Raw genomic sequence first — 15881 nt, 5'->3', positions numbered from 1 at the left:
GAGTTCAATTGTAAAAAATGCCATTGTTTTGAGAAATTTCCTCTATGGATGTTTCTTAAATTCATTTTTCTTGAACATTGTCTAAATCATGTGAGCCGGTGCTCTCTCTCTCTCTCTCTCTCTCTCTCTCTCTCTCTCTCTCTCTCTCTCTCTCTCTCTCTCTCTCTCTCTCTCTCTCTCTCTCTATCTATCTTTGACACGCTGAGCATACACTCATCACAAGTATAACAAGCTGACATTTGTCCAAAAATGATTTGCGAGAAAAACCGAACAATAGTACCACAAAGTAAAACTTACTTTAGCAACGCTACATTCCAGAGAGGCACCTACCTAAGATTGATTAATTAGCTAATTCTCTGGAATTTCAACATCCCCATCGGCAATCTCTGTTTTCAAATCCTTGGGATCCCTGCCAAAAACAGAGAAACCCACAGAAATGCAGTACCCAGAATTTCCTTTACTGTGCCAGCAAGCTCCTTTGCCACTGAACAGGGACGCATCACCTGGGCTATCTCAATCACATCATCAAGAGAAATGTTGCCATTGTGCTTGATGTTCTTAAATGTATAAGGAGAAGGAAGAGGAACCTGTAGGTCAAAAACCAGCTAAGAGCTCATGGGGCACACTAGCATGGAGCGAAACCCTGTTGCCAATGCTAGGACTCAGGGGAAAGCAGAAGACGAAGAAAAAGGCAATCGAGTGCTGCAGTGCAGGCTTGCATGGTCAAATTAATAGGAGGAATTCTGTCAATGCAATTATGCAAGTATCTAGCAATCATGAGGAGCATCTATTGTATAACAATGTCATAAATGCAACCAATGGCATCTCTGGGTTTCTCTCAGTGGGCTTTCTATCAGTGGGCTTCATCATTGTGGGCAGGAATCTAATGTCAGAGCTCGCCCTCTTCGAGATTAGGAAGAGAGATAATTGTTGCACGAAACTCAGACCGGATTAACAAGGCCCTTAGCACTAATCATAAGAAACTCCAGCCGTCTTGAAAGACCATGTTCACACTAGAGCATAGGCGCCCACCATAGCAACACTCCTTCTTGAGCAAGGATTATAACGCGTTAGCTACTATTTCAGTCCCGCGAGGAGCACCAACAGCAGCAATGCATTCATCTTCTTCCTATCCCGCTCAGGCTCCTTGAGGGCTTTGATCACAAGAGAAGCGGTGCTAATTGCTCCCCTAGTTCTAGTCATGCTCTAGTTTAGCATCACCATTGAGGGAGCCACTCGGAAACTCCAGTAGACGGTAGACATGAAGCTGAGTGATGCATGTTTTGCGCCCACGATGAAGATGCAAGGCTAATAAAGCAAGGGTAGCAAGAATATGAGGAGGTGGTTTTTGTTCGTTTAACAAGAGGGGAGGTTGAAGCTGCCTTTTCATTGGCACCCAAGATTGGGCCTCTGGGTTTGTCGCCCAAGAAGGTAGGAGAGGACATTGCCAAGGAGACTGCCATGGACTGGAAGGGCCTACGCATTATTGTCAAGCTCACTGTCCAGAATCGTCAAGCCAAGGTCGATGTCGTCCCTTCCACTATCTGCGAGGGATCCAATTTAAGCGGCATCTCTGTTGGTTTCCTCTCCTTTCTTTCTGCTGCTTCTACTTCCGCTTGCGCAACCCTGTGTTGCCCTCTCTCTCTCTCTCTCTCTCTCTCTCTCTCTCTCTCTCTCTCTCTCTCTCTCTCTCTCTCTCTCTCTCTCTCTCTCTCTCTCTCTCTCTCTCTCTCTCTCTCTCTCTCTCTCTCTTTACTAGGAATAAACGGTAGCTAGATTAAATCATGATAAAGATGCCCGTTACATAAACCTCAGAAAAATAGACCATTTGATTCGTTCTGCAGCCATCCCCGCACCTAAACATTATTACAGAACATGAAACATCATTGCAATCTAAACTCAACAGCTCAAGCATAGGAGAGCTAATACTTGTAGTTGGCAACATGAAGTGATTCATCAGTGCCAACACCCTTAGCAGCATCTCCAGCATACTTGCCAAGGACAACCTCAGAGTTGGCCTTGCATCGGGCAAGCAAATCATCTTGTGCTGTAGGAATGTTTTCCTTCTTTCCAACCCAAGTCTTCCAAGTGCTAGCTTGCAATGCTCATCCAAATGAGAAACAAAGTGGCCATGGCTTCTTGGTATCCAGCTCATTCATGGCATTCAAATTCAAAGTTTCTTCTTCCTCACTTTGACCGCCCGACAAGAACATGACACCAGGAACAACAGGAGGAATCGTCCTTTGAAGTACTTGTATTGTGTATTTGGCTATCTCCTGAGGGGTTGACTTTGGCACTTTAGAGCGAGGAGTAACCATGTTTGGCTTCAGCAAGGTGCCCTCCAAGAGTACATGATGATCGCCCAAAGCCTTGTAGACAGCATCAAAAAGCACAATCTCCGTCACGGCAGCACATTTCTTAATATCATGGGGCCCATCCACAAGAATCTCACGCTCAAGAATAGGGACTAGACCATTCTCTTGGCATATGATGGCATAGCGAGCCAACCCATTTTCATTCACAAGTATGGCAATGTTAAGTATGGAGACTGATTTACCCTTGTAATTTTCTGTGGTAAAAGCACACATTTGTAAGGCCCCCATTATGAGGAGAAGCCATCGTGCATGAAGGCAAATCACTCACCGGAAACCAAAATTTTCACGGACAAGAATTAGGGGCAACTTTAGAGGCCTCGGGGGCGGAGGCCCTTGAGACTTTTTTTCGTCGGAATATTATGGCCGGACGGCGACCGGAAAGTGGTCGAAAACAACCGGTCGGTTGGCCGGTGGTCGGAAGTCAATGGCCGGTGGCCGGTGGTCGAAAGTCAATGGCCGGTGGCCGAATTCAAAAGCGGACTTGTCTTCTCAAGGGCGGCCACACATGGGCGGATTGGAGGGTCCGATTTGGACTTATTCGCACAAGGGCGGCTACACATGGCTGTCTCTCATAAGAGAGGGCAGCCCTTTTGGCCTATAAAAGGAGGCCATTTCTACACACATTTCATAGTGTGAAGTTGATGCAGCAAGGTGAGTGTGAGGTGGTGAGAGTGAAGCAAGCGGGAGCTCTATCAAGGGTTTAATCCCTTTGTAAACTACTTCTCTTTTGAAGTGCTAAAGCCATTGAGTGGCTGCTTTCCCGTGGACGTAGCCCACATTGGGTGAACCACGTATATCGTGTGTACTCTCTCTCTCTCTCTCTCTCTACTCTATAATCTCTTGTGTGTGAAATCTATCTCTCTCCATTAAGTAATCTACTCAAAAATCTATTTAGCTACGTCTTATTTCCTAACAACTGGTATCAGAGCAAGGTTTGCTCGTAGCTAAATTATCTCAAGGAAAGGATTCCTTGAATTGAGTGGGAGTTATGGCCGAGGAAAGGAAGCTCAAGATTGAGAAGTTCAACGGAAAAAACTACCAACATTAGAAGATGCAGATTGAAGACTATCTCTACCAGAAGGACCTCTATTTGCCACTAGGCGGTCTTGCGAAGAAGCCCGCAACAATGGCAGATGAAGCATGGATTGTCCTTGATCGAAAGGCAGTGGGAACAATCCGGTTAATCTTGGCGTCAACGGTGGCCTTCAATGTTTCGGAGATGAAAACCACGGAGGACTTGATGAAGTCACTTCACGACTTCTACGAGAAACCATCGGTATCCAATAAGGTATTTCTTATGAAGCGCTTGTTCAATCTAAAGATGGCAGAGAACGGTTCAGTTGCAGAACACCTAAATGACTTTAACACAAACATAAGTCAACTTCGATCAGTGAAAATCAATTTGATGACGAAGTGCGAGCTCTCCTTATACTATCATCTCTACCGGATAGTTGGAACAGCCTTGTGATGGCTGTAAGTAATTCTATCTCTGACACAAATACTCTTAAGTTTGATGATGTCGTGGGTGTTCTCCTAAGCGAGGAAATGCGAAGGAGAAGCACAAGAGAATCATCAAGTGCTGCACTATCAGTGGAAACAAGAGGAAGGCCTAAGGAGAGGTTCAACCAAAAGGGTCGTGATCGCTCAAGGCGGAGCAAGTCACACACAAAATAGTTCTTCAATGTTGGAACTGCGGCAAGAAGAGCCACGTCAAGAAGGATTGCTGGTCCAAGAAGAAGAAGGAGACAGAGTCTCAAGAGAACAAGCCAATGTGGCAGGTAAAGTAGAGCAAGATGCTCTAATTCTCTCATTAGACAATGTGTCTAATTCCTGGATAGTAGATTCGGGGGCTTCATTCCATGTGACAACACACAAGCAACATTTCCAAGACTACACCAAAGGTAATTTTGGGTATGTATACTTGGGAGATGATGAAGCTTGTGAGATTGTCGGCAAAGATACAGTTTCTGTCAAAACTGCTAACGGAAATGAATGGAAGCTTAAAGATGTTAGGCATGTTCCTTCTCTTCGCAAAAATTTGATCTCTACAGGACAACTGGACGATGAGGGTCACAACATTGCATTCGGAAACAAACGGTGGAAGATCTCAAAGGGATCTTTGGTGGTTGCCAAGGGAGAAAAAGTTGGTACACTTTACTTGTGTACTGTTAGCACGCAACCTTCAGCTTGTGCAGCAACTACAGAAGTTGACAGTGCGGTGTGGCACTACCGACTTGGGCATATGAGTGCCAAAGGAATGCAAATCCTTCAAACAAAGAAGCTTCTACCAGGTTTGAAAGAAGTGGACTTAGAGTTCTGTGAAGATTGTGTTTATGGTAAACAAAAGAGGGTAAAATTTTAAAAATCAGGAAATGAAAGAAACAATAAAAAACTTGAGTTGTTTCATTCTGATGTTTGGGGTCCTACAAGTACACCATCAGTTGGTGGCTCATTGTACTATGTAACATTCATAGACCATGCGACTAGAAAAACATGGGTTTATGTCATGAAGAATAAATCCGATGTATTTTCCATATTTCAAAGGTGGAAAGCCTTTGTGGAGAATGAAACATGTACCAAGGTTAAATGCCTCAGATCCGACAATGGAGGCGAATATTGCAGCCAAGCTTTTGAAAGCTTTTGTGCTAGCAATGGCATTCGGAGGCAAAGGAAACCCCAAGGACACCTCAACAAAATGGGATTTCGGAAAGGATGAACAGGACAATCATGGAACGAGCACGAAGCATGCGGCTACATGCAGGCCTACCGCTTGAGCTTTGGGCGGAAGCTGTAAGTACGTCTGTGTACTTAATCAATCGGTCACCCTCAACGGCATTGGATGGGGGAGTTCCAGAAGAGGCATGGACAAGTAAACCGGTGAATTATGCATTTCTCAAAGTGTTTGGGTGTGAGGCTTTCATGCACATAGATAGAAGCCTAAGATCAAAGCTAGATGCAAAGTCTAAAAAGTGTTTCTTCATTGGCTATGGAGAAGGACACTTTGGGTATCGCCTATGGAATCCTGAAGATGGTAAAATCTTAAGAAGTAGGGATGTAATTTTTAACGAACAAAATATGTACAAAGATTACTTGGAAAGAAAACAAACAAAAGAAACACGTGATGAGTACATGGAGCTTGAGGACGGTGAAGACTCAAGGACTGCAAACGGTGACAATGTGCAACAACGTCAATCAAATGAGGAGCCTCAACCTATTCCCCAAAGATCTACAAGAGCAAGTAGACCTCCAGAAAGGTTTGTTCCTTCCTTCAACCATCTCTTGATCTCAGATTCTGGAGAGCCGAAATCATACGAAGAAGCTATGCAACATGAATCCAAAGAAGAATGGACGAAGAGAATGCAAGTGGAGATGGACTCACTACATCGCAACCAAACATGGGAGTTGGTTGAGTTGCTTAAAGGTAAGCGGGCACTTCAAAACAAATGGGTGTACAAGCTGAAGGAAGAAGAAGGTGGGAAGAAAAGGTACAAGTCTAGGCTTGTGGTAAAAGGTTTTTCTCAAAATAAAGGTATTGACTTCAATGAAATATTTTCTCCTGTTGTAAAAATGAACTCAATTAGGCTTGTCTTAAGCCTTGTGGCTGCTCATGATCTAAATCTCTAGCAAATGGATGTAAATACGGCATTCCCTCACGGTGACTTAGAGGAGGAAATCTACATGCTTCAACCAAAGGGGTATGAAGTAAAAGGTAAGGAGAAAATGGTTTGCAGATTAAAGAAGAGCTTGTATGGTTTAAAGCAAGCATCAAGACAATGGTACTTGAAGTTTGATCGATGGATTTTGGATCATGGATTCACAAGATGCAACTCGGATCACTGCGTCTACACGAAGAATATGGGAGATGGGAAATTCATCATCCTAATGTTGTATGTTGATGACATGTTGATTGCAAGTGCTAACATGCAGGACATCAAAGACCTAAAAGAGGAGCTATCCAAATCTTTTTCAATGAAAGATTTAGGTGTTGCAAAGAGGATACTTGGTATGAAAATATCAAGGGACAGGGTGAAGAAGACAATAAAACTATCTCAAGAAGATTACATCAAGAAGGTACTAGAAAGGTTTGCAATGCAAAATGCAAAACCAGTTTCTACACCTTTGGCTGGTCATTTTAAACTAACTAAGGATATGTGTCCAAAGACACAAGAGGAGATAGCCTATATGTCTAAAGTTCTATATGCTGCAGCGGTAGGTTCTCTAATGTATGCTATGGTCTGGACAAGGCCAGACATTGCACATGCAGTGGGAGTTGTGAGTAGGTTCATGGAAAACCCAGGTAAAGAGCATTGGCAAGCTGTGAAGTGGATACTTAGGTATCTAAAAGGGACAACAACAAATGCTTTGCATTTCGGAGGAACTGATATTTTTCTAGAAGGGTATGCAGATATGGCAGGTGACAAAGATACTCGAAGGAGCACTACTGGCTATGTGTTCACGGTTGGAGGCACAGTAGTAAGCTGGGCTTCAAAGCTGCAAAAGGTGGTTTCACTTTCTACCACGGAAGCAGAGTATGTAGCAATGACGGAGGCAAGGAAAGAAATTCTGTGGCTTCACAGATTCTTAGAAGAGCTTGGATTCAAACAAGACAATTGTGTCTTGTACAATGATAGCCAAAGCTCTATCCATCTTGCGAAGAACTCAGCCTTTCATTCAAGGACAAAGCACATTGAGGTGAGATATCACTTCATACGCACTCTTTTGGAAGAGGGACAGCTAAAGCTAGGAAAGGTGCATACAAGCGAAAATCCTGCAGACATGTTTACAAAGGTGGTCAACAAGGAGAAGTTGAGCTTTTTCTCATCTTCAATCGGCATTCAAGGATAAGAAGCCAGAATGGAAATCAGTCACAGGTTTGGTTTGGAGATCAGTCTCCAAGTGGGAGATTGTTAAGTATGGAGCCTGATTTACCCTTGTAATTTTCTGCGGTAAAAGCGCACATTTGTAAGGCCCCCATTATGAGGAGAATCCATCGTGCATGAAGGAAAATCACTCACCGAAAACCAAAATTTTCACGGACAAGAATCAGGGGCAACTTTAGAATATTCCTTTTCGCCGGAATATTATGGTCGGACGGTGGCCGGAAAGTGGTCGAAAAACAACCGGTCGGTTGGCCGGTGGCCGGTAGTCAATGGCCGATGGCCGGTGGTCGGAAGTCAATGGCCGGTGGCCGGTGGTCGAAAGTCAATGGCCGGTGGCCAGTGGCCAGTGGCCAGTGGCTGAATTCAAAAGCGGACTTGTCTTCTCAAGGGCGGCCACACATGGGCGGATTGGAGAGTCCGATTTGGACTTATTCGCACAAGGGCGGCTACACATGGCTGTCTCTCATAAGAGAGGGCAGCCCTTTTGGCCTATAAAAGGAGGCCATCTCTACACACATTTCATAGTGTGAAGTTGATGCAACAAGGTGAGTGTGAGGTGGTGAGAGTGAAGCAAGGCGGGAGCTCTATCAAGGGTTTAATCCCTTTGTAAACTACTTCTTCTTTTGAAGTACTAAAGCCATTGAGTGGCTGCTTTCCCGTGGACGTAGCCCACATTGGGTGAACCACGTATATCGTGTGTACTCTCTCTCTCTCTCTCTACTCTATAATCTCTTGTGTGTGAAATCTATCTCTCTCCATTAAGTAATCTACTCAAAAATCTATTTAGCTACGTCTTATTTCCTAACAGGCAAGAGGAGACGGCTCAGTTAGACCAATATTCTTGAGCACAGCATCCCACTTCGCAAATTGGGCTCCAACATTATAATATTGTTGGCAGCGTTGGGCAAGGCCATCTAGTCCCTGAGTGGTTGTCTCACCGTCAGTGTCTGCAAGGTCGCCAGTGCCCTTATCTACCTTGATGTGGGGGACTACTCCACAAACGGCTTTCCACTCGCTATTTTCTGATAGAGGGTTTCCTCAAAGAGAATGACACCACAAAGGTACTAGAGGGAATCTGGGGCAGTAAAAAGAAGCTCCTGGAGAGCTTGCATGTTTGACTCTGCATTCTCCACATGTATACTTGCCAAATGCTTCCCAATAGTCCTTGTGCTCTCATTGGCTGCCAGGATGCCCTTGCCAGGGATAGCATTGTACTTGGCAGTGGCAATAAGCTCAACTGCGTATTTACCCTCAAACGCGGCCATGGCGGCTAGCAGGGTAGATACTAGAGCTCTCTCTCTCTCTCTCTCTCTCTCTCTCTCTCTCTCTCTCTCTCTCTCTCTCTCTCTCTCTCTCTCTCTCTCTCTCTCTCTCTCTCTCTCTCTCTCTCTCTCTCTCCTCTCTTTTTCTCTCTCTCTCTTTTGTGACTGGAAGCAGTACACACATCAATAAAATTACATACAAGTCTAAGGTTTGAGTAAGCAAGTCCACTGAGTCTTACTGAGGATCGAATGACGAAGCTATCCATAATACACGCATTTGACTTTTAAATGCACCACATTTACATACATAAGCCGCAAGGGAACAGATGAGATACATCCGCTTAGAAAAGACAAAAGGCTGTTTTTCTGCATCAATCTTCTTGGAGGCCACTGAGGACAATGGAGCCGACAAATAGAGCTCCAACGACTGCAACGAGAAGCCCAACAAAGGCAGTTTGAGCCACAACAAGATCCGTTCTATCATTGGGTACTACAACCAATGTCACAACAGATAGGACAATGAGAGGCAATGACCAGAGATGGGAGAAGTGCAGGTGATGATGTTGCGAAGCTCTCTGTAGAGCTCAACAAACCAAGATCCTCGGCCTTCAACAACAAACCCATCTTCTCTATTAAGGAGAGAGTGAGGCCAGCACTCTCTGCCTTTGAAAGAAGCCCTGCCTTCTCTACTTGGCTAAGAAGCTTCTTCTTCTCTAGCTTCTGCACAATGTCCATAGGTGCGGCCTCTGTATTTTCAGCAAACATCCCGGCTCCAAACCATGTTTTGTTCCAATCAGAATCATATTCATTCACCTTGTTTCTGGGCGACATATCCATGACCTTCAGAGTGTGATGAGTAACAGAGGAAGAAGGCGGCGATCGAGCTCAGGGCCTCAAGGGAGGAGCCAAAGCCTCGCAGGAGGAGAGAGAAGAGGGCGCCTGCATGGCTCTATTGCCGCTATTGCAAGCCATCGTCAAAGACCCCAAACCAGCTCGCGGTGATGGCTTGCCTCTGTGGCCTACACATGCGAATCTCTCTCTCTCTCTCTCTCTCTCTCTCTCTCTCTCTCTCTCTCTCTCTCTCTCTCTCTCTCTCTCTCTCTAAAAACTCAACTCTCTCAAAGAGCGCGCGTTTGCGCGCGCTCTTTGAGAACGCACGCTCTTTGAGAACGCGCGCTCTTTGAGAGAGTTGAGTTTTGAGAGAGAGAGAGAGAGAGAGAGCGCGCTCTTTGAGAGAGTTGAGTTTTGAGAGAGAGAGAGAGCGCGCTCTTTGAGAACGCGCGCTCTTTGAGAGAGTTGAGTTTTGAGAGAGAGAGAGAGAGAGAGAGAGAGAGAGAGTTGAGAGAGTTGAGTTTTGAGAGAGAGAGAGAGAGAGAGAGAGAATTAAGAATTGGAACCATTGGCAGAGTTATGTTTCTAAGGGGGCCGGTTTTAGAGTAGAAAATCTTGCCGCAACTGAGCAGAGTGGGAGATGGCAGCAGCTGAAGCGCAGGAGCAAGTGGAGAAGAAGACACGGGAGCTGATGCAGCACTTGCAGAAGTGCAAGCCAATGTTGAGTCAGGTGGTAGGGTTTGTGACGCTCTTTGTGGGGGCGGGCGTGGTGGTGGTGGTGGTGCTGGTAGTGATGGCGCCGTTGCTGCTGCTGTTAAGCCCAGTGCTGGTGCCTGTAGGCTTCTTGATGGCGCTGTGCACTGCAGGCGCCCTCATAGCCGGAGGGGTAGCCATAGCGGCTGTTTTTGCGATGTCGTGGGTAGACACCCTTACATTTCCCAGCAGCTGGATAGTGCCCGATTCCGCATCCAGGACGTGGCTAATGGGATGTGATGCAAGGCGCGCGACTTGGCCGGCTTCTCCCTTCATCCCTCCTCTCACGGTGGTAGCGCTCGCACCGAGGCTACCCCTGGAGCTTCAGACTACCACAGTTCTCTTTTCCTATTCCACTAGACGGCTTGCAATGCTCTTAATCAAGGTCTTGCCCTATAAAGATGTAAACCGAAATACTAGTAGAAAATTTCAATTTTCAAAATTTTTTGAACTATTTTCTCAAAAAAGTGAGAGATAGAGAGACAGACAGAGAAAAACCCTTGCGCTCTTTGATAGAGTTGAGTTTTTTTAGAGAGAGAGAGAGAGAGAGAGAGAGAGAGAGAGAGAGAGAGAGAGAGAGAGAGAGAGAGAGAGAGAGAGAGAGAGAGAGAGAGAGAGAGAGAGAGAGAGAGAGAGAGAGACCCTTGCGCGCCGGCACGCGCTCTTTGAGAGAGTTGATTTTTTAAGAGAGAGAGAGAGAGAGAGAGAGAGAGAGAGAGAGAGAGAGAGAGCCACGCCCAAGAGGAAGTAGAAGCAGTTGGGGCATAAGCAGTCATGGTGGTCAAGCGTGGTAATGGTGGACATAAGAAGCATGGAAGAGGCCACACCAACCCCATCAGGTGCTCTAGCTATGGGTGATGTGTGCCCAAGGACAAGGCTGTCAAGTGATTTCTTGTAAGGACCATTGGTGAACAAGCTGTTGTGCGAGATGTGCAGGATGCTTGCGTTTATGATGGGTACGCACTTCCCAAGCTTTGCGCCAAAATGCAATACTGCGTTTCATGTGCCATTCATTCTCACATTGTCCATGTGAGATCCCGCATAGAAAGAAGAGTTCGGGAGACACCACAGAGGTTTAGCGAGGATATGCAGAACCAGAATCAGTGTACTAGTGTTCCTGTTGTTAGAAAGTGAAGAGGTGTCTAATTAGTGCATAAGCCAGGAGAGGAAGAAGGCTCATGAATATTGACTTCTATCGTAGAACTCTTAGAAGACGCCTGCTATGAGCATTGCCACTGTGGTTGAAGCCATCAATTGGATGGACGTTGAGGGACTTTTGAGTCTTTTGGACAGGCTTGTATTTGATGTTTTGGAAATGTCTTTCTAAAGTTTTTTCAAAGAGAGAGAGAGAGAGAGAGAGAGAGAGAGAGAGAGAGAGAGAGAGAGAGAGAGAGAGAGAGAGAGAGAGAGAGAGAGAGAGAGAGAGAGAGAGAGAGAGAGAGAGAGAGTGCAACTTGCTTCTGAGACTCTGAGAGCGCATGACAGAGAGAAGCCCTGCGAGTGAGCAAGAGACACGACACTGAAAATTCATTAAACTCGGCCACAGAGAGTGATTGACCAGTGCTTGAAAAAAACTTTTTTCCATAAACTTCTCAAAACCTACATGTTAGAAACAATAGAGGTAAACTAACTAAATCTGAAGGTTTTTACATCAATTTACATTAGTTTTTTTCAAATTTTGGAGGTTTTCTCACCTTTAACCATAAAATTTTAGAGGTAAATCTCAAAATTTGTAGGTGGGGTTACACTAAACCTAGGTTTCTGCTACACTAAACCTATGTTTTTTCTAAGATTTGTGAGTGACTTATAGAGGCGGCACTGAGTCTCAGAGAGAGAGAGAGAGAGAGAGAGAGAGAGAGAGAGAGAGAGAGAGAGAGAGAGAGAGAGAGAGAGAGAGAGAGAGAGAGAGAGAGAGCGTAATTGACTAGATTGGTTGAGAGCATGCATACCCCTTCCATGCAGAGCTCGTTGCCAAGTGGCGGAATCAGACCTAGTTTTGTGGAACTCTAGAAGAAGGTGGAGGTAGGGATTGCTGAAATATCAATTTTTGATGCACGACTAGAAAGACTGGTTTTTGAGAAAAGATTCCTTGGCTGTGATCCCACAACTGTGGAAGAAGAACCTCATTCTCTCTCTCTCTCTCTCTCTCTCTCTCTCTCTCTCTCTCTCTCTCTCTCTCTCTCTCTCTCTCTCTCTCTCTCTCTCTCTCTCTCTCTCTCTCTCTCTCTCTCTCTCGCTCGCACACACACACACACACACACGCACATCCAAACTCTTCACCTTTGTTCTCGCCGAAAGATAGGGCCGAGGTGATTGCAAAGGCATTGCATAAGAGGTGATTGCCAAGCTGTTTCATGCAAGTGATGATTATCGTTCATGTCGACAGTACCTTATGATCTTCATCACCTCTCCCACCCTTGGCCACAAAGTCCTTGTGATTGGGGCCTCCTCTTTTGCAACTCACCATGAAAACTCTAAAAGAGTCCGTAGTCCATGAAAAATATTCTTTTCATGATACATGTGATGTGAAGGATATTTTCCTTTTCCTCTTTGTTTCTCAAGTGTCATGATTATACGCTGAAAGATCTTTTTTGCGAGCTCTCTGCGAGCTAGACAAAATGGATTCACTCACCCAAAAAATTTATCTCCAATTTCAATAAGGTACAATCTAGCACCAAAGATTGCACATAAACATTGTTCATATTGGCTCCAACCTACCAATACGATCTACCAACACTACTTCTTGTTTAACTTCCCTACAAGCACTTGCCATAATATTATGTATTGAGAAACCCTCCTTCTCCCTCCACAACATTGTACGCGCACACACACACACACACAATTTTACTTGTCCAAGCATCTACCATGGTTTGAATATTGATGCAAGCCACAAGCCATGATTCAGAGGAGGGAGCATAACCTTGGATAATCAAGGAGCTAATATAAGGGTGGATGATTAAAGTCTCCATAAGGAACGCTCTAGACATTTAGAGACAATGATAGAGAGATTGTAATATGTAATTTGATGCTAAATGTTTCTATTATGATTTAAGTTCTATGTATCTTGTGGGGTTTTTATCTTTTTATATTGCTCGAAAAGGTTTGCTTGGAGTTTGAAATTCCTCATCCTACAGCCAACCATGGCTAGGCACTTAACCATTTATGGAAGACAATGTGGCAGCAAGATTTTTCTTATGTTTGACAATAGCATCTATGCACTTTATTTCTCTTTTGTGATACAACATTATGAAATAAATAATTCATTCAATTTGCATCCATTAACTCTAATGGGAGAGTAGGTGAAGATAACGGCTACTGAACTTGCTAGTGGTGAAAAAATCTTCCTTCTAAATCATGGCCAATGTCAATTCTGGAAGGTTCGCATTGCTATTGAAAGCGCACAAGTCATTGGGATGAAGGACACACTAGTAATAGTCAGATGGTCCCTCCAGAGTAGTCGGTATACTACATGCAACGCCTTCTTCACAAAGCAGCCTACACATGGCACTCAAGCAAGCAAAGGATATCATTCAAGTTCAAGAGCTACCTATGCATTATGATGGATATGTGGCATCTGAGTTACCATCTTTTGATCTATTTGTGCACAAACTTATGACAATTGCAACATGTGAATTTACCATGAAGAATAACTTTGCACAAATAGAGTTTTGGAATATGCTAAGCAAGATGGTTCAGAAGCAAGGATATGACTGTGTATCGATGTGTGTGTGAACACATTAAAGGAAGAGTATGGATCTTTTGTTTGAGACTATTTTAATGTGTGTGACAACATTAAAGGAAGAGTATGGATCTTTTGTTTGAGACTATTTGAGATTCAACATGGTTACTTTGCTACACTATACTCTGTAGAGTAACTATTGAGATCTTGATCTAATCTTTTTCATTGTTTATGCTCGCTCGGTTTCTTGTTCTTTCGGAAGTACTTGCTCGAGGATTGGGATTCCTCGTATTGATCGGTTTGCTCCATCATTATAAAAAGACTCTACTTTTGAATACAGATTCAAAAATTCAACAGAAAATATCACGACATACCACATTGTGTATTAATCTCTTTGAACCATGACTCCATCATTATAAAACGGTACAATTTAACAATGGTCCATGAAGATACAAAAAGCTCCATTTACATTTGTCAAACAATCTGAAAAAGACCAATGTTTACAAAAGCGATCAATGTAAACTAAAATCTAGGCATCATCTCACTAAGCGTATGCAAACACACCTCCAAGTTAATCTCTAACATATCTAAATGCTCACTCATTGTGTGCAATGTCTTTCTTTGCCTAGGTGGTTATTGTAAGTAGTTTTTCCACATTATAGCGACAATCATGCTGCAATCAGTTTGCTTTTTCTTTTTCCATGGCACATTGTATGCTCTGAAAAATCTTTGCACCAATCACATAGTTGCTCAATGCAAAAAGAAACTGCATAGGTGTCAGTGCCTTTGAAATACGGACAAGCCGATTTTGGGTTGCAAAGCTCGAGGGCCCACTCACAGTGCCAACCCCCAATCAATGACACCCACACGTGGCACACCCTCCTTAATGAAGTCAGTCATGATGTTCCATGGTGCAAGTCATAGTGTATAATTCCTTTCCTGTGTGCACGTGCCATGGTCTTCACCAGAGCATCAAAGAATGCACCCAATTGAGCATATGCTTGCACATCTCTAACTCTTGCTTTGTGGCAGGGCGTCTAGGATCTTCTTTTTGAGCCGCCAATATGTTTAAAAATTTGCCTTTGGGTGGTAGAACACGCTACAACATGTCACCCAGATCCATTTCGTTGAAGCGAGGAAATACCAAGGACCATGGCTCTTGGTGTGTTTGTGCTATGCATCTAACAATGCCCCTGTGGAACAATTGCACGCTCACCTCTAGAGCGAAAGATTGGTAGCTCTCTATTGCATCTCCTTTGAAGTCTTTGACCACAGACTACACTTCTAGTGGCAACCAAGTGACTCCTTCAATTGTGCACTCTGACACAACTGTGTAGCATCCTTTCCCAAGCTTTCAACCACGTTTGATATCTTTGGGTGTGAGGTAAACACCAATGGCACATTGAGACATAAAACGGGAGCGTAATAAATGCTCGTGGTCCATCCCAGCTTTGGTATCTGATCTTCCTACTACTACATCTTGAGAGGATGATGTTGAATTTAAGATGGAACTGACTTTGTGGCTATGGACATCTTGAGCATCAATATTGCACACTCTTTTCGACTTTGACCTCTCTACATGCCATATATTAATCCAATGTTGTAGCTTGGCTAGATCCACATCCACTGGTGCATCAACACCCAAATCTCTTAAGCATTGTGTCATATTGACACAATACTATCTCTTAGCCTACGGATAGTCTTTGCATCTACAGATGAGAAGTGTGCATGAACTGCTTCAATTATGGTATCAAAGAAACGATCTCTACGCGTATCACTCTCCAATACAGAGGTGATCTCCTCCGTGGTCAGGGCACATATACACGTGACCATCAGAGTTCTAAACTTGGTTTTTTACTCCTTCATTTCCACAGGATCCATGTATGCTAAAATCATCACATATTTCATGATTTTTAAAGACAACATAACTTTACATTTTATAACAAATATATACTTCATGCATTGAAAATAATGACAACACTAGCTTAAAGAGTAGGCAATCATTCAATGAGAGTGACGACACCTCCAACCCAATAGTAGGGTAGATGCCAAGACCACCACTAAAATAACCCAACAAAACAGGGCATCATTCAATGCAGCT

At 44.0% G+C, this 15881-nt stretch overlaps 1 protein-coding gene and 2 pseudogenes across 1 annotated transcript; 1 reads left to right on the top strand and 2 right to left on the bottom strand.

Annotated features, from left to right (window-relative positions):
* Nucleotides 1-1922: 1922 nt before the first annotated feature.
* On the bottom strand, nucleotides 1923-8520 carry LOC147462676 (fructose-bisphosphate aldolase, cytoplasmic isozyme-like; annotated as a pseudogene).
* A 355-nt stretch (nucleotides 8521-8875) lies between these two features.
* On the bottom strand, nucleotides 8876-9489 carry LOC147462675 (uncharacterized; annotated as a pseudogene).
* A 1386-nt stretch (nucleotides 9490-10875) lies between these two features.
* Nucleotides 10876-11235, top strand: LOC147462674 (small ribosomal subunit protein eS26y-like). Its single transcript, XM_086527018.1, has 2 exons — nucleotides 10876-10940; nucleotides 11001-11235. Exons 1-2 carry the CDS (start codon nucleotides 10876-10878, stop codon nucleotides 11233-11235), a joined length of 300 nt encoding a protein of 99 aa, XP_086383144.1.
* Nucleotides 11236-15881: the final 4646 nt, after the last annotated feature.

The sequence above is a fragment of the Adiantum capillus-veneris genome, chromosome 2, assembly GCF_014529385.1.
Source record: "Adiantum capillus-veneris isolate H3 chromosome 2, ASM1452938v2, whole genome shotgun sequence".
NCBI lineage: Eukaryota > Viridiplantae > Streptophyta > Polypodiopsida > Polypodiales > Pteridaceae > Adiantum > Adiantum capillus-veneris.
This window is presented reverse-complemented; position numbering and strand designations above follow the sequence as displayed.